The sequence below is a fragment of the Aulonocara sp. 'chitande type north' Nkhata Bay genome, linkage group LG9 (genome assembly GCF_057382095.1).
Source record: "Aulonocara sp. 'chitande type north' Nkhata Bay isolate Kocher_YH1m ecotype deep benthic linkage group LG9, A_spYH_male_GT1.1, whole genome shotgun sequence".
Taxonomy (NCBI): Eukaryota; Metazoa; Chordata; class Actinopteri; order Cichliformes; family Cichlidae; genus Aulonocara; species Aulonocara sp. 'chitande type north' Nkhata Bay.
This window is the reverse complement of record NC_141352.1, coordinates 2,228,538-2,249,715: the sequence shown is the minus strand read 5'-3', so window position 1 is coordinate 2,249,715 and position 21,178 is coordinate 2,228,538. Positions and strand designations below refer to the sequence as shown.

Sequence of the window (21,178 nt, the reverse complement as noted above, 5' to 3'; positions counted from 1 at the left end):
TCTCCGGTGATCCTCTGTTCCTACCTGCGTGTGTGTGTGTAATGCCTGCTGAACTAACACCACACAACAAGTGGCGACGAGAGTAGTGGTGATTAAGTTATGGCTCTGCTCTCTTTGCAACCCCCGGCTGTGTTCCTGGATTGTCCGGGCAAACCGAAAATTCCATTTGCTGCATGGAAAAAGTTGTTCGATAACTACTTGCTTGCGATCGGGGGCAATGACTTTGCTACGGAGAGGAAGAGGGCCCTGCTAATTCATCATGACATCGTCAGAGGAAGGGTGACAGAGATCTATACTATATTTAAAAAACTTCACAAGTCAGGAGCAGGAAGACATCAATCTTTGACTTTATCTGTACATCATCAGCACTCTCAGTGTTACATGTTTCCATTTAAACACAGGAAAGTCATTCATGTGCGATGCTGCTCCAGCCTGATGACACAGAAGTAGGCATCACCTCAGCTTGTGGCCTGCTCACAATGAAACAAACTTTGCTGACTGGTTTAATCTTCAATATGCTGCAACTCCAGCAATGTGAGATGAGAGCATGCAGGGAACTGAACCTGCACGTCTTCCCTCAGTGATACGGGCAGCATGTCTAAACTGAAATCACACACCGGATCGCGATGAACTGAATATTCACGCTGAAAATCTTTATTGATATGCATTTTAATTTGCTGAGAACAAAACTACTTAGGAGCACGCCCAGATGATGCAGGGACCATGCTGTCAATGGACGGTCCACCGACTGATGACCCAACAGAACTCCTGCTGCTGCTCTACACTCCAAAAAGAAGACAAACTGTAGCGTCACATCAGTCTTTATTGTCAGTATCTCAAATCGTGTTATTACATATTATTTTTCACAATGATAAAAGCAGTGAGCAGAAGGTCCACAGTATGAAACGGTGGGTGGAACAGCTGGAACGGGGCAGATGAGTAAACTTGACTAAAGCTTCCAGACATCTCCAGCAGTGTTGTCTGCAGCTCACATGCATCTGATTCAACTTGCATCACACGTGAGGTTTGTTAATGAAATGTGAGACATTTGTTTGGTGCATAACTTTGGCAGAGAGCTGTCTCCCGACCTGCAGTCGAAGTTGGCAATGAGGACTCAGATTTTCAACTTTCAGTAGCTCGTCTTGATAAAAGTAGACGAGTTCATCGCAGCTGTGCTTTTATGTCTCTGGTTCACTATTGTTACCATTAGCATGGACACATGACTCAGACCATCACGTTTATAATCTCCAAAAGACTGACGCTTTATCATTATTATTATTTTAACACAGGGCTGTAAAACTGTAGTGCTATGTATGGATGTTTCCTGCAAACCCATCATTTCCTCATCTTAATGATTGATAGTAACAGGACAGAAGCAGGTGAGTAAAGACGGAGCCTGAAAACAGCTTTGCTTTTCAATTACTGACTGATTACGTTTCAGCTCACAGATCCTTTGGTCGCTTCAGTACGAGATGCCCGTCTGGCTTAAACACGCTGCTGCACACGTGCAGACAGCAGCAGCTGTGAGGAAACACGACTCTTTGGTGAATCTGCACAACAACGTCGGGCTGATGTAGCAAATACGACTGCCACAGGCTCATCATCACCATCATGAGCCGTGTGTCTGTTGTTGTCTACCATCACTTCTATACAATTCAGAACTTACTAAAACTACTGCATCACTAAAGACTAATAAACATCAGAATTTCATTATAAACTTTAAATATTAAAGTAGAAATCAGTATCAATGTACCATTTATTACAAATTAAACTTCAACTTTGTTGTTGTGGCAAAATCACTGAGCAGGATGTTCTGAGGCTCTACCTGATCGTCCCTGCTTTGTGTGAAAACGCCTCCTGCTGCCAAATCCACGAGTTACCCAAGGACACCTGAGGGCATCCTTGTCACCTGACACAGGAGCCAGCTGCTAGCTGTGGCCGCCACTGTAGGGAACATGCAGCACAACAACGACACAGAGAACCTGTGCCAATCACACGGTTGGTGCGTGTGTGTGTGTGTGTGGATTACAGTGCTGGTTTTAGTAATGTTGGAATGGTCAGACTGGGATTCAGCAGTTTGCTGTCAGAGGAGCAGAGACAGAAAGCAGTGGGCAGTGGTACATTCGTACATCTGAAGGTTTTGCTGGAGAGAGCGGTGTGTGTCATGTGGGGGTTGGGGGCGGGGGCGGCGTCGACCTTTGAACTCCACATTTTAAGCAACGTCTTCCTGGCCTCCGCTGGCCTCTGCTCTCTGTGACACCAGGAACGACTCCCACACCGCCAGACACTGAAATAAAGACGGACAATGTTAATATTACTACGAGCAGCAGCCACGTGAACGCTGGGTGGAGAACGAAACTTTGTCTTCAGCGCACAGGGAGCGGCAGCTCGTACTCACGGTCCTTCCATCCACGAGGCCTTCAAAGTCAGCTTCATCATTGTTGGTGGAAAACTGACAAAAAGCGTGAACGTAGAAACTATGACTGACATATTCACTGTCACTTTGACATTAACTATAAAAATTGGTCGACGTGGATTTTTATTGTTTACATGTCATATTGTAAAACCACATAAATGTGTTTTTGTAAGCCCAGCGCACCACAGGAGGCAGAGATGGACAGAGGGACTGATCATCGAGTAATCACCGAGATAATCTTTAGTTATGTCCTTCAACATACTGAACACGGATTTAAGATATCGCATTTGACCTCTGACCTCAAGTCACACCTGCCTTTGTTTCAATTTGACCCCAGAGTGTGTCCCATCTTTAAACACAGTCAAGAGAGAGAAGAAATACTCAAGCTCGTCATCCATGACCTGCTCCTGCATCATGTTTGTGAAACCAAAGTAAACCTGTGTTGTTGGTTCTTGGCAGCCCCGTCACACCCAACAGTGTGATGAACGCCCTCATCATTTCGTGTGTGTGTGTGTGTGTGTGTGTGTGTGCGCAGCTATCAAAGAGGAGCTGGTCGGTAAAAAGAAAACATTAGGAGATGACTATTTCAGTGCTGCAGCGTTACACTCGTTAAAATGACGTTAACGCCAAAGCTGTATTAACGCGGCAAATCTCCGTTAACAAGTTACCGCGGATCGCCCCGTGCGTGGGGCTGCACGGCGTCAATGCTTAGCGGTTACCTCGTTGACACCGTGCAGCTAGCACTGCTAGTATTTTCACCAACAGCGCCATAAAGTGCAAAATGAAGAGTGTGTGAAACTGCGTGCTGTGTCCCAGACCGCGAAGTCTCCGGCCTCCTGCCTCGAAACAAACTACTTACAAACTCCTACACCGTATTTTTCGGACTATAACCTCACACTAAAATCCTTTCATTTTCTCAAAAATCGACAGCGCGCCTTATGTATGAGTTCTGGTTGTGCTTGCTGACCGCGAACCGATTTTACGTGGAACACGGCGCTCAGCAATCTGTCAGAAATGTTTAGTACGACTTTGGTAAAATACGAAGTCGCACCGCTTGATGGATTGGAGCATTACAGCTGCAGTAGTCAGGGGGAGCCTCGCAGAGTGATACGTACTGTGCTTCAACGTAATATTACCGTACTGTGTGTGTATAAGGAGCACAAATGACTCCTGTAAGAGACACGGTTTCAAACTCCAGGCTGTCGGCAGCAGAACCTTTGGGAACAGAGCAGCTGTGAAATCTTTGTTATTCTGCTCAGCGTCTGTTAGTTTACATTTGACTGCACAGTTGTGAGCTCTTTGTTATGCACAAAAATAACATTGTTTTCTTTTATTTATGGAGCATTATTATTTAATAAATGTTCATAATTTATTTCGGAGTAATTTTTTCATGCCTGCGTGACATCTGGATCACAGCTTTGACTAAGAACTCTTTGTTCTTACTTTATGGCTTTAAAAAAACATCGAGATATATATCGTATATCGCCATCCAGCTAAAAAACATCGAGATATGAATTTTAGGCCATATTGCCCAGCCCCCCCCCCCCCCTCCCCCCTAAAAAAAAGCAGTTACCTTGATAGCAAGAAGCCATGAAACCACACAGTGAAAATGCCAAGCACACACCATCACGAGCAGACACACTCAAACGCCCGTGTGAGGCGGACATAAAGTTTGTGCGAGGCAGAGTCAGAGCCTCGCGACAGCGCAGCACGCCGTCGCCTCAGACAAACGGCGTCATGACAACCAATCCTAACAGGCTGCTGCTGCTTTCTACTTCCACACACATCACCTTGTCCACGCGTGCACGCACACGTCGGGTATTCATAGCTTGTGGGGACATGTAATTGGCATGACGCTTTCCCTCGCCACTTACCCTTTAACCTAACCATAACCCAACTGTGACCCTGACACTAAAACCACATGTTGAGTCTGACGAATGGGACGAGAGGACGGTGCACAGTCAGAAACACGGCCCTGACTCAACTCTGACCTCATTAGGAAAGCCTGATCAGCTGACAGCTCTCCTCCACACTCATTGGTGCTCAGCAGGTGACCAGAATCAGGACGAACACACAGAGATGGGCAGGGTGTGTTGGTCCTGTCGTAGCACAAAAACATATAATTCTTTAAAACAGAGACAGAGAAGTACCAGAACTCAGAGCGGGCTGGTATTCAGCTGGTGTCAGGAACAAACGTGGGGCCAGCTGGTGAGCCGTCATCACCCTGCTGCCCCCCTACTCACTCTCCACCTGCTCGCCAGCCTGTTCATCACCACTGGAAGCAGGAATTAGACATGTCCCTCAGTGTAATCCCACCTCCGCTGTGAACCACTTGTTACGCTTACCGCAGCCCTCGTACGTGCCCCGCAGACACTCGGCCACCTGCAGCTTCCTCACCAAAGCTCCTCTCTCACCTGTGTGCAACCTTTGACCTCTCTACTTAGTACAGTTCTGCCAGATTCTTCTCATTTCTCCCATCATGCATCCTGTCCAGATGCCTGGTGAGTGCAGAGAGAGAGAGGATGCCCAATAAGATAATCTACTTAGAAACCAAACTGTCATCTCAATATCTCCATGCGTTTGTTCATCAGGTCACATGGTCATCCCCTCCTTCACTGCGCACACTTCACCCAACTAATCGCTTGCACTTGCTCAATTTGTACTCCCACAGAAACCATGGATTCAGGGTGTTATTTTTTTTTAAATATTATATTTATGTATATACATTTTTTATGGCGATCTGTGCAGAGTACGTCTGGACATCCCGAAGTCAAAACGGGTCAAAGGGTAGCGGACAAGTAGAGGAAGACGACCGTCGTGCCAAACATAGCGATACAGAGTGACAGCAGCATCAGGAAGACGAGACGCTGCAGCAGTACCACAGGCTCAGACATGATATTTCTATTTACAGCAGCACTTCTCCAGCACACTGTTGCTATGAGGTAACCATAGAAATGGGCTCTGCCATCCACAATGAAGGCAGAGCTCATAACTGTGTATCACCATGACAGTCAGCGTATCAGTAATAAGACAATAACTTTAACTAGTTAGTCACATTCTTAGTGTGACTACGTAACTTCTTCTGACTCTGATGAACAGATCGTGAGTGAACTTGTTCTGTTTGATATTCTCTTGCCTGTCCTGCATATGACTGAGTGGACTCGATGCATTAAGCTGGGCAGACACTGGGCGGTTTTTTCAGTCACGTATTCAGCTTCTGCTCGAACTGCACGTTGTTAGGTCACGATGCAGGTCGCACACTATACGGCCCGATGCTCTGATGCGACCCGAGTGCTCACACTGTGCGTCCATAACATGAAGGTTATAACAGAAAATCGCTCTGTCTTTCACACACACACACACACCACCACCATCAACTTTGCTAAATTGCTAATGAAAAACATGATCAGGCAGCTGTGATTGAGCAGCATGTAAATCCAACTATTTTCACGGTTGTTGTGGTCGTGATAATTTTTCGAGGCCACATGGAAAAGGCTCGGATGAGCTTTCCAAAGTTCTACAAGTTGTGCCTCCATCGCTTGTGTCCAGATCACACGCTGCACAGCCGTGCTGCGCCGTCCTTTTCGCTGATATTTGTGTTTGGGCGTGCGCAGTGTGAGAAGCTGCGGTGACACCCTCATGACGGTCGTGAGGATTTCAAACCACGACCAAGCGATTGATGATCGGGAGCTGGTCGTGAGGTGTTAATCGCTTCTCGTTACGCCGCGTATACTACACGACGCACGATGAAGGCCAAAATCGGGCCGATCGCCAAAACGGTCGCGCGACTCAAAAAGCGGCTCAAAATCGCACAGTGTGAGCCCAGCTTTAAAGGATCACATCGACTGTTTTTGACCTGATGTAGCAACACCACCCCTTCTTTCCTTGATCTCTCCATCCTCACTCCTTTACTTCCATCTATTTCTGAGTCCTGCCTGCATCGCTCTTAGCTGCCATCAAATCCTCCCAGGTGGAGGTTTCTTATTAGACTCTTATAGCCTCTCTGGGCTCCAGACCAATAAATCATTCACAGCCCCCATGGCCACACTGGCCCACATATGCACCTGAATAACAATATGTGCACGCAGCCTCTGCTCAGATGTGCACCCCAGAGCACACGGTGTGCAAACACCAAGCTCTTTAAACGTCGCTGTGCAGAGTTTCACAAAGTCACGAATGAGCCAGTGAAACGATCCCAGCTCAGGAAGCTCAGGCCTGCCCACTTATCCCACTGCCACTCTGATTACTGCGTGTCCACTGATGCCCTCACTCGGGCTATTCTCCCGCCCTGTAAAGAGTAGCTGTCATTACTTTCTCAACACCTCCCCGTGCTGCGGTTCAAGACAACACAAACGGCTCTCACACCGAACCAAACCGTGCCTCAGCTATTACACAGCGGAGCTTGTGCTTGCAGTGATGTAGCACTTCTGCTGAAGAGGCCTCTGATGTGGAATAAATATAGAAAACAAGGCCAATGAGACGTGTGAGCCAAAGAGGCAAACACTGTCCAAGACTGTGGACGCACTTTTTCTCTGCTCACTGTTTCTGAGTGCAAAACAACTTCCCATAACTTGGCTCCTTCCCTCTTGGATTACACCCACACAGAGACGCGCCTGTTTCACTCCTAGCTTAGAGTAGATGACAGGAGGCAGTTACAGCTCCTTTCACCTATCAGCTGCATTGCCTATGATAGGATCAGACATCAGGACTTTTTAAACAGAGACCTGATCCAGACTTGCTGGTTCCACTGGATTCTGAAAAAGGACTTTTGTCCAGGCTCTCACACACGTCAGCTCTCTATACTGGGCCTCCCAGTACTCGGGTCTACTTTCTTGTAAGGTGTAATAATCATAAAGCCAGGTCAGGTCCAGGTCTTATGTGTCTAATCTAACACTAAACAATGTGGGAGAATCCAGCCCGGTATCTGATCCAGGACCAGTACGGTCCGCTCAGCAGCACACACGGCGCTCTACAGCAGTAAGACCAGTCCAGCCTTTGTTCCACTGCTCAGTGGAGCCGAGAAGAATCCACAGAAGACGTGTTACATTGACGAGTGGGAGAAGTTTCATCTCCAAAGCTATGAAAGAGGTGGAGTCAGCGTTCTACCTGCAGGATGTGGCACCATGAAGTCAAAGAGCTGACGTAAGCACAGAGGGGACTGCAGGCAGAGCTGCTGCCCTCTGCTGGAGCACAGAGGAGCTGGGGGCGTGTCTGGGTGGAGGCTGCAGGGCTACAACCAACTGAGTGAGTGCTGTAAGAGCTTTCTGCTCCACCAGCGTCTCTGCTTCAGCCATCTGCAATAATATCTCCGTGCTCTTCACTCAGTTTACACAAGCATGCACTCAGTCAGCATGCACTCTTGGGCAAACACAACACACATTTTAATGACTCCAGATGTGAAAATGAATGGAAGTCTGTCATCAGTACAGTCAGAGTCATGTAGGTACAAATGGACTCTGAGCCTCAGCTGCTGAGCACACACTGCAACAGCAGCAGCTCAGGCTGCTCTCACACTCACCTGAACACACAACGCTCTTCGATACAAACCAAAGTCAGGTGCTGCGTCTAAGCTTCTCGCGTGAGCTCACCTTCTCGTAGTACTCCACGTTCTTCTCTGCAGCAGAGATGAAGGCTGATCTGAGGTCAGTCTTCATGCTGTGCTGCCAGCGGACCCAGTCTCCCTTCAGGCTGTTGTTGGCCTGCTCCATCCGATCTGCCAGGACATCCACCTCCTCCTGAAGCTGCCGCCAAACACACATTATGCTTATTGACATATTACTGTTCATTATGGAAGCACGACGCCCTGATGTATCCCTGTGCTCCTCCCACAGCACGCCTCTGTGCTAACACAACAGCACCTACTACACTTACCTATGCAGGTACATGTACTTGTACCTGTGTACGTGTGTGCTTGTATGCAATTGTGTGAAGCTGTTTATTCCACACCTATTTTCACCTGGCAAAGCGTTTACACACACACACACACACACGCACACACACACGCACACACACACACACACACGCACACACACACACACACACACGCACACACACACGCACACACACACACACACGCACGCACACACACACACACACACCAGTGTAGAAGATGAAGCAGTTACAGCACAACTTCATGTCACTGTGAAATTATATTTAGGTGCGTTACTGTGGGAGCAGAGTGCATGCTGGGAGTTTTCCTGCCACAGACACTCACCTCTCAGTGAAGCACATGAAAGCCAGAGGTCAGTGTGTGCGCTTCACTTAGATAACAGTGCCCCCTCCTGGCCACAATACGTACACACACGTACACACACACACACACACACACACACACACACGCACACACACACACAGCCTGTGGAATACGTGACTCATAAAGTCGAGCATTTCTTCCCATCAAAGGTGACGTTCTAGAAGGAAGTTTAATGTCTGAGGAGCCTCTCGTCTTATTGGTCAGCGTAGTCAGCTGACACAGACTCACACACAGACTGCGTGCTGTGTCCAGCAGCTCAGTCACATGTGACTACAGATTCCACTAACCAATCAGATCCCTTCTCAGCGCTGCAGCTGTATGATGGGTTCAAACAGCAACGCTCCAAAGCTGTTAGTGGTTTTGGGTTCACAGTAGACAAATCAAGAGCATAACAGCATTCACTTTCAAAATAAAAGACCTAAAGGATGTGAGAGGTAAGGGCCTGCTTATGATAGCTGGATGCTCAAGCCTCTGTTTTGACCTCACTGCTTTTGCCTCGTTTCCTATGAGGCCAATAAAACTGCACAGAAGCTCAGAGGGAGTCTGGATTCACTCAGCCAGCTGCACAGTGATGCAGTGAGCTCGGCTGTATCGCAGCTGCTGCCCAGTCGCTCACAGCATTTGGCTGTCAGCTAACTAACTGATGAAATTTGGTCATAATGACGCAGGCTTTAGGTCAAATGTAAAGCAGCCACATGGAGGAAGCACAGCCAGTGGGTCAGCAGCTGTCAGGACCAGATGTGCTGACAGATGTGAAGATCAGTGCTAGCCCGCACAAGCTGGACTCCTTCTGACGTCCTCTTTGATTGCCACGAAGAAACATTTAGAACAACACTTTCCCAGCATGCACAGACTGTTTTGTGCTTCCTGTTGAGAACAGCAAATGTTGGGAAGTTGAACAGCGTGATTAGACCTGATCTCAATGATCTGATCAAACCTTTCTCTCCAACGCACAACGCCAGTATGTCCACTACGATGCACTGTGTGAGTGTGTGTACACACACTCACACAGCATGTTTGTGTGGATGCTTATGTGGTTGTGCATGTCTACAACCAGGTGGCATGGTCGTAGACATGCTGAGCAGGTGCTGAGAACTGTGGGCCGCACTGAGAGACGATGTGCACTTTAAAGTGTGTACTTGGAGGTAACACTGCTACACAACACTGGCTGTTTGGAATTACATGGACACATTCTGCACATATGACTTGATTGTCTGAATTTGTGGGCGGTGCCAACTTTACGAGCAATCTGTCCTGCTCTCCGTCTTCCTCACCTTCATCGCCCATTACACCAGTAGACCCCAGCAGAGACAGAGGCAGCGTTTGTTACACTATGCTGTGAGCGAGACAGAGCAGAGAGCAACACAAGCACGACTGACAGCAGCCGCAGAGACCTGCCGGGTCCACGCCCACAGAGCAGCGAGACCCGTTTCCCTCCCAGTAACGCCGCCACAGCACCTTGAAGCTGAATTTTTACCCAATTTTTACTCTTTAAGTGTGCGCGTGTGTGTATGTGTGTGTGGGTGGGGGGATATATGTGTATTGAGAGTGTGGGGACTGAGTTGGAGGGTGGGGTGGGCTGCTTTTAACTATGTAAAGCACTTTGTGCTACATTTTTTCTGTATGAAAAGTGCTTTATAAATAAAGATTGATTGATTGATTGATGTCTTCCTCTGACATTCACTTCTCATTAGTGCAGGTCTGTCATGGGCATTAGCGGGCTCATACACAGCAGAACCTGGAGGGCTGGATTAAATCAGAGCTCACACAAAGCACGAGTACAACGATGGGGGAAGCACAGCTTCTTAATTAACATCTAACAGATGGGGCTGCATGTCGGCCTGATGAGGGGGACAGACACCTGCAGGTCTCACACACAGACAAAGATGCCTTTCTTCTCGGGTCTTTGCGTCCTGACATTACGAAGCGAAGCGTCATCTGAGAAGGAAGTTTGCTCCTGCCACGATCAGCTGTCAGTGCGCGGCAGGAAGTAATATCAGCAGCTTTTACTCACTCTGAGCTCGGCACAGACTTCCAGCCAAGCAGGGATATTTAGATAATCCTCCCAGGGAGCCCTCTCCTCCTTCCCAATATGAGGTGAGGGCGGCCCTGCGAGAGAGGCCCACTGCACACCTCACTTTATTACAGCTAATCTCAGAGATGACCGCAAACGCACGGCTGGCTCTGACAGGTGCAGGGGAGGAGGAAAGTGTGTGCGTGCTTTTTTATCAGCATGTGTGGATCAAATTAAACTTACTGCTTCCTGCTCCGCTTTCCTGGTCAGCAGAGCCTCGTTCTTGGCTTCAAACTCTGCCTGGATGTTGTCTCTCCGTCTCATCACAGCCTGCCACAAACCACCAGAGACCTGCTGTCAGCGCACACGCTGTGACGTTTTCACTCACACACTCAGGTGACACAAAGAATGTGACATTTGCAAATACACACATGGCATCACAGAGCAGCACTTTGTTCTTGTCTCCATATTCTCTGTCACACACCTGCTTTCCCAGAGCTGGATGAACAAGGTTAAGTTGTTAGGTTAAAGGTCACACTGCTGCATGCTCCACTTCCACAGTGATTCTCAGATGTTACCTGTGGAGTGGCTGAGTCACAGCCAGCATCTGCTCCACACACGGTGCTGTGTCTGCTCTGCTGTTAGTGGCAGGAGTGTCGCCTCCATGCTACATGCTAAGGCCCACTAACACTGCACTTTTAAAGAGAAACACAATGAGGAGAAGCTGCTGCTCAGGAGGTCGGACAGGTTGTCGGTTCAATGCCTGTCCCCCTAAGTCTGGATCACTGGTCCCAGACAGGGAACCCCGTGGTTCCCCCGAGCCCCTGAATGAGCGCACAGCGCTTCGAGTGTTCGGTGTTCAACTTTGACATCACACCTTGTCTTACTGCTGCTCTGCATCAAGCCCCACCTGCAGAGCACCATCACAGGTGAAGCGTGCTCATGCCTCACCTTGAGCGTTTCAGCGCAGAGGACATACTCGTGCAGGGCAGGGACCAGGACCTCAGACAGATGCTGGATGTGCTCTTCTGCTTCCTTGCTGCACTGCACCACACAGCTGGCCACGCCCTTCAACGGCTCCGTCAGCTCCTCCTCCAACTCCCCCCACCGGGCGTAGGTGGGGCTGTACTGCTTCAAGTCGTCCACATACTCTGGAAGCACAGGGGAAAACACAAAGACTCGTTTTCAGACCAGGAGGTGCTGTTAGCTACACAGAAGCAGGTCACAGGAAGCGTTGCAAAGAAGTAAAGGGTGAGACACTGTGAACACATCACGTGAGCGGCTGCTGTCTGTACTGACACGGAGCGGGTAACGTGTTAGGAGAGGAGGGTGCCAAATGGAAAAGAGGGCTGAGTCCAACTCTGACAGCCTGAAGATCAAAGCGAGAAAACGATGCGGCAAAATGCTGCTCGGTGGTTTGGATGCCCACAGACGCCTGTAGTATAACTTACCTCACTAACCCACTGACATCTGTTCATATAAGCACTTTTTCCCTCTAACGCACACGCTTACACTCAGACAGTAACTTGGGTTAGCGTGCTGCCCAAGGATATCTGGCAGACACACTGGAGCAGAATCATGAGGAAAACCCTCATGAAGTTAGTTTCTCATTGTGTGGTTAGAGGCACTGACAACGGTGGCCTGCAGGAGGTCATTTGTAGCTCTGGCACTGCTCGTCCTGCCACAGAGGAGCCCTGCAGATGGGACCAGATCACTACGCCAGTTTAATTGGCTTGATGCCATACTACTACTACTAACAATACATTTTATTTGAGGGCGCCTTTTTAAAACCCAAGGTCACCTTACAAAGAGAAAATGACATCAACAAAACAGTAGATTAAAATAGTTTCTAATAAATTAAAATACAAAAAACAAAACACGATTTGACAGCAAGTAAAATCTGTATTAAAGTGAGTAAACCGGTTCGAACAAGTACAAAGTGTCTGAACAGAGCATGAGAAATTGAGTTTTTCACTTGGACCGAAAACACGTATTACCCACAATTCACCTACACAGCTGATCAGTGATACCGTGGATACTGGTGACACTGTAACAGAGGAACAAGGTGTGGAACAATATGTGCACATGAATATGTTGTTTACAGAGATAATGTACCCTCAGTAAGAGGAACTCTCCTCCAAAGAAGACTCGTGTTGTCATGTGCAGTCATGGCTCAGCCATCTCTCCATCAGTGACCACAGAGACATCACTCATTGGGTCAACATGAGGGGAGGAGCTGTGCTGGGTTGTAAAGCAGCTTGCAGCTGTATGCAGGCTAAAGCAGCTTAAACTGTGTACACTATATGAGATGTACAGAGGGTGCCAGGAAGCATCTGAGTCTGACTCCTCTGATATGGAGGAATAAGAGCCATGTCCTTCTGGGAGGAGAGCCTGCAGCGGATACCTCTTTGTTCCTTGATGATCCTCTGGCTGACTTTGTCCATGCAGCACATCTTGTTACTGAAGTCGTCCACGTACTCCTGCATCACAGCGAACTCCTCAGGCCGGCTTCTGAGGCCTCGGACTGAGTTGGCCACTGCTCTCACCGTCTCCCCCATCCTGCTCAAGAAGCCCGGTCCCTGTTTCCTGTGAGGTGCCAGATCCTGGAGGGTCAAAATACCACGAGTCACAATTCAATTCATTCTAAAACCAGAAGTGTGTGTGTGTGGTGTGTGCATCCGTGCATCAGACACACACCTGTGCAGTGAGGAAGACTTGGAAGTGCTGGCTGTAGGACAGGATGGGATGCTCGGATATCTTGTTGAGGAAGCGGTGCAGGGCTCTCCTCCTCGTCTCAATGAAGTCGTCGTTGAAGCGCTCCACCATGCCTTTCATAACAAACTTCTCTGGGAGGGGCTGGAGACAGAAACGAGAGAAGCATGAGAGACGGCGATATCAGACCGGGAGCTGTTCCACGTCGCCCCATTTTGTCCAGAAAAGTGCAGAAGAGGGCGAGATGCATTAGACTCCTCGTAGCAGTCTATTTTCATTGGTCAATTCTAGCAGAGCAGCTTTGCATGAGCAGCAGGTGGGTGGGGCTACACGCCTGAGGCGACCACATGAGAGATATCCTCTCTATGACAAACACACCTAAGAGTAGCTCTGTCCTGGCAGAGCAGTAAGCTAACCAACATACACATACAGAGCTGGAAATGAGGACGGTGGCTTTGCTTGAACTTCAGACCTCAACAATCTTTCATGTTCCAACAGCACAGAAAGCAAAGAAATGGTCCTGCAGCCTGTGACTGTGAATGAATGAACTGACGCATGCACATGCCTTGCAGTAGTGTGCAGCAGCCTGCAGCTGTGTAGAGCAGTGACCTGGTGAGCTGATACGTACGTGGACGATTAGTGTGGGGTGCTTTTCTTCTAGTTTGCTACGGAGCCACACAAAATCCTGGTAGCGTCGCCGTACCTCGTACTCACTGGAGTCAAAGTCACTCCGAGTGGTCTGTAGAGAGAGACATGAGTACAGACAGTATCTGTTAACACACACATATACAGACATTTACTGCTCAAAGCTTTTTGAACATGCCAATTCTTTACTGCAATTCAAGTTGTTCAAGTCCAACGAATTACTTGAAATGGTTCAAACATAAGTGGTGAACTGACAGAAGTTAAACAAAGGTCACCCAAAACTGAAAAATAATGTACATTTCAGAATTATACAAATTGGCCTTTTTCAGGGAACACAACTTGGGTTTAAATGTGTTCTGCAGCAATGGAGGCTGATCGAGCCTTGAAAGCTTCTGCTACTAATTCCTGGAGGAGGAAGTGTGATGGTCTGGGGCTGTTTGCTGGGTCGGTGACTTGTACAGAGTGAGAGGCTCCCTGAACCAAAACCACAGCGTTCTGCAGCACCATGCAGGACCCTCTGGTATGGACCTAGTTGGTCAGACGTTCATCCTACAGCAGGATAAAGACCCAAAACATAAATCCAAGCTGTGCCAGAACCACCTCAGGAAAGAAGAACAAGATGGTGAGCTTGAAAACATGGAGGTCCAGCACAGTCTGCAGACTTAAACCCCATCGAGGGGATTCCCATGATGCATTGAGTTTTTCCTTTCCAGTCACCTTTCTCGCTCACTATGTGTTAACAGACCTCTCTGCATTGAATCATATCTGTTATTAACCTCTGTCTCTCTTCCACAGCATGTCTTTATCCTGTCTTCCTTCTCTCACCCCAACCGGTTGCAGCAGATGGCCCCGCCCCTCCCTGAGCCTGGTTCTGCCGGAGGTTTCTTCCTGTTAAAAGGGAGTTTCTCCTTCCCACTGTTGCCAAAGTGCTTGCTCATAGGGGGTCATATGATTGTTGGGTTTTTCTCTGTATCTATGAAGCGCCTTGAGGCGACTTATGTTGTGATTTGGCGCTATATAAATAAAATTGAATTGAATTGAATTGAATCGAGCTGCTTTGGGATGAACTGGACATAAGAGTGAAAGCACAGCAGCCTACAAGGTCCACATTTATGGGAACTTCTGCACAGAAATGGGAGAAGATTTGATTTCTGTCGTAGAAAGAAGCCACGGCTGTGTTCAGCTGTTATATCTGCAAAGGTGTGACTTTGATGAGTCAAAAGCTTAGAATATAAACTGATTCCATGATTTCTTTTTGAACTCCAATTGCTTATTCATGCCATGCTTTCATTTCACAGTGCAATCAGACATCAAACTGCATCATAAAAACCACAGAGGTGGACAGTACTGTCACAGTAAGGATCTTTCTGTGGTCAACACTTTGAAAACACCCCACCCCTATAACTGTGTGGGCCAACCCTATAACTGTGTGGGCCAACCCTATAACTGTGTGGGCCACCCCTATAACTGTGTGGGCCACCCCTTTAACGGTGTGGGCCACCCCTATAACTGTGTGGGCCACCCCTTTAACTGTGTGGGCCACACCTTTAACTGTGTGGGCCACACCTTTAACTGTGTGGGCCAACCCTATAACTGTGTGGGCCACCCCTATAACTGTGTGGGCCACCCCTTTAACGGTGTGGGCCACCCCTATAACTGTGTGGGCCACCCCTTTAACTGTGTGGGCCACACCTTTAACTGTGTGGGCCAACCCTATAACTGTGTGGGCCACACCTTTAACTGTGTGGGCCACACCTTTAACTGTGTGGGCCAACCCTATAACTGTGTGGGCCACCCCTATAACTGTGTGGGCCACCCCTTTAACGGTGTGGGCCACCCCTATAACTGTGTGGGCCACACCTTTAACTGTGTGGGCCAACCCTATAACTGTGTGGGCCACCCCTTTAACTGTGTGGGCCACACCTTTAACTGTGTGGGCCAACCCTATAACTGTGTGGGCCACCCCTTTAACGGTGTGGGCCACACTATGCCAACTCTTCAACTGTTTTCAGTCCCGCTCCCTCACATAGATAAAATGCAGCACCTGTGCAGTCTGCCTTTACAAACTGTTCACGCTACAGAGACTAAATGCTTTTAACGGCAGGAAGCATCCAAACAGCACTACTGTGTGTGAGACACAATGTGACCACGCTGATGTAGGACCACCACCTCACCCTGGTCACCACTCTGTACAAGATGAACGTCTCGATCGCCGTCACTTGGCTCTCTGGGTGGTCGACGGTGACGAAGATGTCCTTAGTGTTGGCATCCTCTTTGCCCTCATCATCGTCCTCCAGTCTGTACTGGTTGACCATGGAGCTGGGAGAGTTGGGCAAGGGGCTTCCATCTGGCAGGGAAGTATTCTGGAGCACAGAGAAAGTGCAAACACAGCCTCACTCACTTTATATGTCAACAACACATCAGTGTCAGCTGTGTGTGCACTCCTGTCAGTAAATGAATTCAGGAGAGATTTTCTCTTCACCAAAGCATCTGAAGTTTTTAACTGGTGAACATGTTTATGTTGAATGTTGTTATAGACGCAAGGCTTTGCTCGATGAAAGCCTTAATGAATGTTTGTAGAAAGTAAACAATTTATGCAGTTTCTGAAGAAACAGGGCTGTGCGATGTGACCAAAATCTCAGATCCTGATATAAACATTTCTCATCCCAATAACAAGGTAGATCACAAACCTGTGCTTTTTGTGTGAAATCAGTGAATCTCAGGAAACTCGACCTGTGTGCCGTGTTTTCAGCTGGGCGTCGTGTACCTGGAGTCGAGTCTGGAAACTTTGTATTTTTAGTTGTTTCTTTGTGAGTATTTATTACACGGCGTGCTGCGGGGAAAAGCCTGCTCCAACCTTTGAGTCTAAGGTTTACTTTCTCTTTCACGTGATTCTTGCGTAGGTGGTAGAAGAGGTTTGTGTTCGAGTCTGAGGTGGGGTCGGTTTGTGCCATCATTTGTACAACAGCACAGTTTTCTGGTCCGTGTCAGACTTTTCAGAACCAAACCATGTCCATGCTGCAGAGCGACCTGGTTCTGCCTCATCGTCGCTGCACATGCTGGTAGGGCTGTTCAATATAACGATATATATCTGATGACGATATGAAAACGTCTATTGTTTCATTTTACGCTATCATTTCTTTCGTGGTGTCGCAAAATAAACAGTTTACAGCAATATTTTTTTCATGGTTCTGATGGCCACTGTGGTGGCTATATTCATTTCTTAATGAGGATATGTATGATAAGTTGTGTGGATATTATACATGGTTGTGCTGAGGATGTGTCGGCCAGTTTCCACTGGAAATGCCTTTTGGTTAAACTGTCAGCAAAGAATTTGCACTGTTACATTTTTATATAACTTTAATGCACATAAAAACAGCTGCTTGTTTAAGTGAAAATACATTGATGTTGGGTTTTTTTGCACTAATAAAGTTGTGGAGTTGTAAAGTATTTTGTCTCGTGTCAATTATATCATCAGTTATATCGTTATCGCAAATTTTCAAATGTATATCGTGATAAATATTTTTGGTCATATCGCCCTGCTCTACTCAGCATAACCATGTATAATATCCACAAAACTGAAAAAGAGGTTAAACACACACAATACGGTAACATTATGTTGAAGCACAGTACGTATCACTCCGCGAGGCTCCGCCTACAATAGCCGTAATGTTCCGACAATCCATCAAGCGGTGCGGCGTCGTAGCTTAGCAAAGTCTTACTGAAACATTTGACAGATTTCCGAGCACCGTGCACATAAAATTTCGAGGTCAGTAAACACAACCAGAGTTCACACATAAGGCACACGGGATTATAAGGGGCGCTGTCGACTTTCAGAAAAGTCAAAGGTGCTTTGTTGTGTATCTGACGGACGAAAGCTAAACCAGTTCCACACCACTGAAGTTGCAGCATTTTTACAAACCAGTTCTGGTTCATCTGTTTCATCTGTTTCATTCAACGATCCCCTTTCGCCCTTCTCATTCTCCGTCGCCGCCATGCTTTTTCCGCCATGTGCGTATGAAAACAAAGGCACTGCACATGCGCGTTTTACCCATATTCTATTGACATACAGTGGGGCAAAAAAGTATTTAGTCAGCCACCGATTGTGCAAGTTCCCCCACTTAAAATGATGACAGAGGTCAGTAATTTGCACCAGAGGTACACTTCAACTGTGAGAGACAGAATGTGAAAAAAAAATCCATGAATCCACATGGTAGGATTTGTAAAGAATTTATTGGTAAATCAGGGTGGAAAATAAGTATTTGGTCACCTCAAACAAGGAAAATCTCTGGCTCTCACAGACCTGTAACGTCTTCTGTAAGAAGCTTTTCTGTCCCCCACTCGTTACCTGTATGAATGGCACCTGTTTGAACTCATCATCTGTATAAAAGACACCTGTCCACAGCCTCAAACAGTCAGACTCCAAACTCCGCCATGGCCAAGACCAAAGAGCTTTCGAAGGACACCAGGAAAAGTATTGTAGACCTGCACCAGACTGGGAAGAGTGAATCTACAATAGGCAAGCAGCTTGGTGTGAAAAAATCAACTGTGGGAGCAATCATCAGAAAATGGAAGACATACAAGACCACTGATAATCTCCCTGGATCTGGGGCTCCACGCAAGATCTCATCCCGTGGGGTCAAAATGATCATGAGAACGGTGAGCAAAGATCCCAGAACCACACGGGGGGACCTGGTGAATGACCTGCAGAGAGCTGGGACCAAAGTAACAAAGGTCACCATCAGTAACACACTACAACGGCAGGGAATCAAATCCCGCAGTGCCAGACGTGTTCCGCTGCTGAAGCCAGTGCATGTCCAGGCCCGTCTGAAGTTTGCCAGAGAGCACATGGATGATACAGCAGAGGATTGGGAGAATGTCATGTGGTCAGATGAAACCAAAGTAGAACTTTTTGGTATAAACTCAACTCGTCGTGTTTGGAGGAAGAAGAATACTGAGTTGCATCCCAAGAACACCATACCTACTGTGAAGCATGGGGGTGGAAACATCATGCTATGGGGCTGTTTCTCTGCCAAGGGGACAGGACGACTGATCCGTGTTAAGGACAGAATGAATGGGGCCATGTATCGTGAGATTTTGAGCCAAAACCTCCTTCCATCAGTGAGAACTTTGAAGATGAAACGAGGCTGGGTCTTCCAACATGACAATGATCCAAAACACACCGCCCGGGCAACAAAGGAGTGGCTCCGTAAGAAGCATTTGAAAGTCCTGGAGTGGCCTAGCCAGTCTCCAGACCTCAACCCCATAGAAAATCTGTGGCGGGAGTTGAAAGTCCGTGTTGCTCGGCGACAGCCCCAAAACATCACTGCTCTCGAGAAGATCTGCATGGAGGAATGGGCCAAAATACCAGCTACTGTGTGTGCAAACCTGGTAAAGACCTATAGTAAACGTTTGACCTCTGTTATTGCCAACAAAGGTTATGTTACAAAGTATTGAGTTGTATTTTTGTTATTGACCAAATACTTATTTTCCACCCTGATTTACCAATAAATTCTTTACAAATCCTACCATGTGAATTCATGGATTTTTTTTTTCACATTCTGTCTCTCACAGTTGAAGTGTACCTCTGGTGCAAATTACTCACCTCTGTCATCATTTTAAGTGGGGGAACTTGCACAATCAGTGGCTGACTAAATACTTTTTTGCCCCACTGTATTTCATTTTCCTATCGTTGCCCAACATTGTACCGGTGTTACCGTGAACGGTATGATATGGCCCAGCCCTACAGCACGCCATGTAATAAATACAAAGACAATAGCGACCGTTACAACTTTTGCCTAAAAATGTATCGTTTCATGCATCGGTCAAAACACTCGACTATTACGTACGTATTTTTCGGACCATAAGGTGCACGGGATTATAAGGCACATTAAGCGAAACAAAGCAGTCAGATAAATCAAACTTTATTAAACTCATTCTTCTTGCTTCCTCCACTTCTGTACCATTGATTCATTAATGTTGAATTCTCTGGCAGCTGCTCTATTCCCATGTTGTTGCAGTATATTAATGACTAACCTCGTATTGTGGATGGATTATCTCAGTTGTTCTCCTGACTGAAGTTTGGTCCGTTTACAGCATCCTGCCATGCGATTGCATTTGTCTCTAACCATGAGGAACCTTCACGTTAACTTTTATAAGTGGAAAAGTGTTAGTGTTCGTCCTCCAGCTTCACTGTTTATGTTATGTTAACATAGCTGTGTCGCTAGCGATCACGTAGCACATCATTATATACCAGCTAGCCCAACTTCAGTAACCCTACAAACGTCACTGCTGTTTAGTTTCCTGTCTTCATCTATGTTGGAAGTGATAGCAGAGCTGTACGTTTGAATGTTTTCAGAAATCTCTCAGTCAGAACATGCTATATCATGCTTGGGTAACTAGCGAAACTAGCGAGCTAACTTCCTGCTAACTTCCTGCTAACTTCTAACTCCGATATATGTAATACATTTTGTTTTCATGGATGCCTGGAAGTTAAACTTCATAGTTACACCTGGTAAAGCAGCAATGCTGATCGTTTTATTAAAGATGAATTTAGACAGTTTTTAACTCTCAGTGATGCTGCAGTGTTCGTTTGACCTGAAGTATACGGAGTTTAGGACCCAGATTACTCCCAGATTTAAGAGCATCTTAGTCCGACAAATACGACAATAACGACGGCCGCTTGCATGTTCTGCAAAAAAATGTGCTTTGTCGTGTATCTAACGGACAAACACCAAACCAGTTCCACATCACGGAAGTTGCACCATTTTTACAAACCAATTCTGGTTCATCTGTTTCACTCAACAATCGGCCATGTGCGTATGAAAACAAAGGCACTGCGCATGCGCGTTTTACTCCCATTCTATCGCGATATTTCATTTTCCTATCGTTGCCTAACATTATAACGGTATTACCGTGAACGGTATAATATGGCCCAGCCCTAGTTGCAAAGCACCTCTTTTTAACTTCAGTGGATATTATACATGGTTATGCTCAGGATATGTCAGCCCATTTCTACTGGAAATGCCTTTTGGTTAAACTTTCAGCAAGGAATTTGCATTTACACTGTTAAATTTTTATAAAGCTTTAATGTACATAAAAACCAGCTTCTTGTTTACGTGAAAATAAATGGAAGGTT

General features: G+C 47.0%; 1 protein-coding gene across 1 annotated transcript in view; it reads right to left on the bottom strand.

Moving 5' to 3' along the window:
* Window positions 1–413: 413 nt before the first annotated feature.
* The window catches only part of snx7 (sorting nexin 7), a 32,382-nt gene continuing 11,617 nt past the window's right edge, over window positions 414–21,178 (bottom strand). Inside the window, exons 2-9 of the mRNA XM_086305323.1 lie at window positions 16,215–16,403; window positions 14,024–14,134; window positions 13,381–13,539; window positions 13,088–13,286; window positions 11,635–11,834; window positions 10,927–11,013; window positions 8,005–8,157; window positions 414–2,287 (exon numbers count right to left, since the gene is read on the bottom strand). Coding sequence (XP_086161449.1) covers window positions 2,213–2,287; window positions 8,005–8,157; window positions 10,927–11,013; window positions 11,635–11,834; window positions 13,088–13,286; window positions 13,381–13,539; window positions 14,024–14,134; window positions 16,215–16,403 — 1,173 coding nt within the window. The 3' untranslated portion in view covers window positions 414–2,212. The remainder of the gene's footprint in view (window positions 2,288–8,004; window positions 8,158–10,926; window positions 11,014–11,634; window positions 11,835–13,087; window positions 13,287–13,380; window positions 13,540–14,023; window positions 14,135–16,214; window positions 16,404–21,178) is intronic.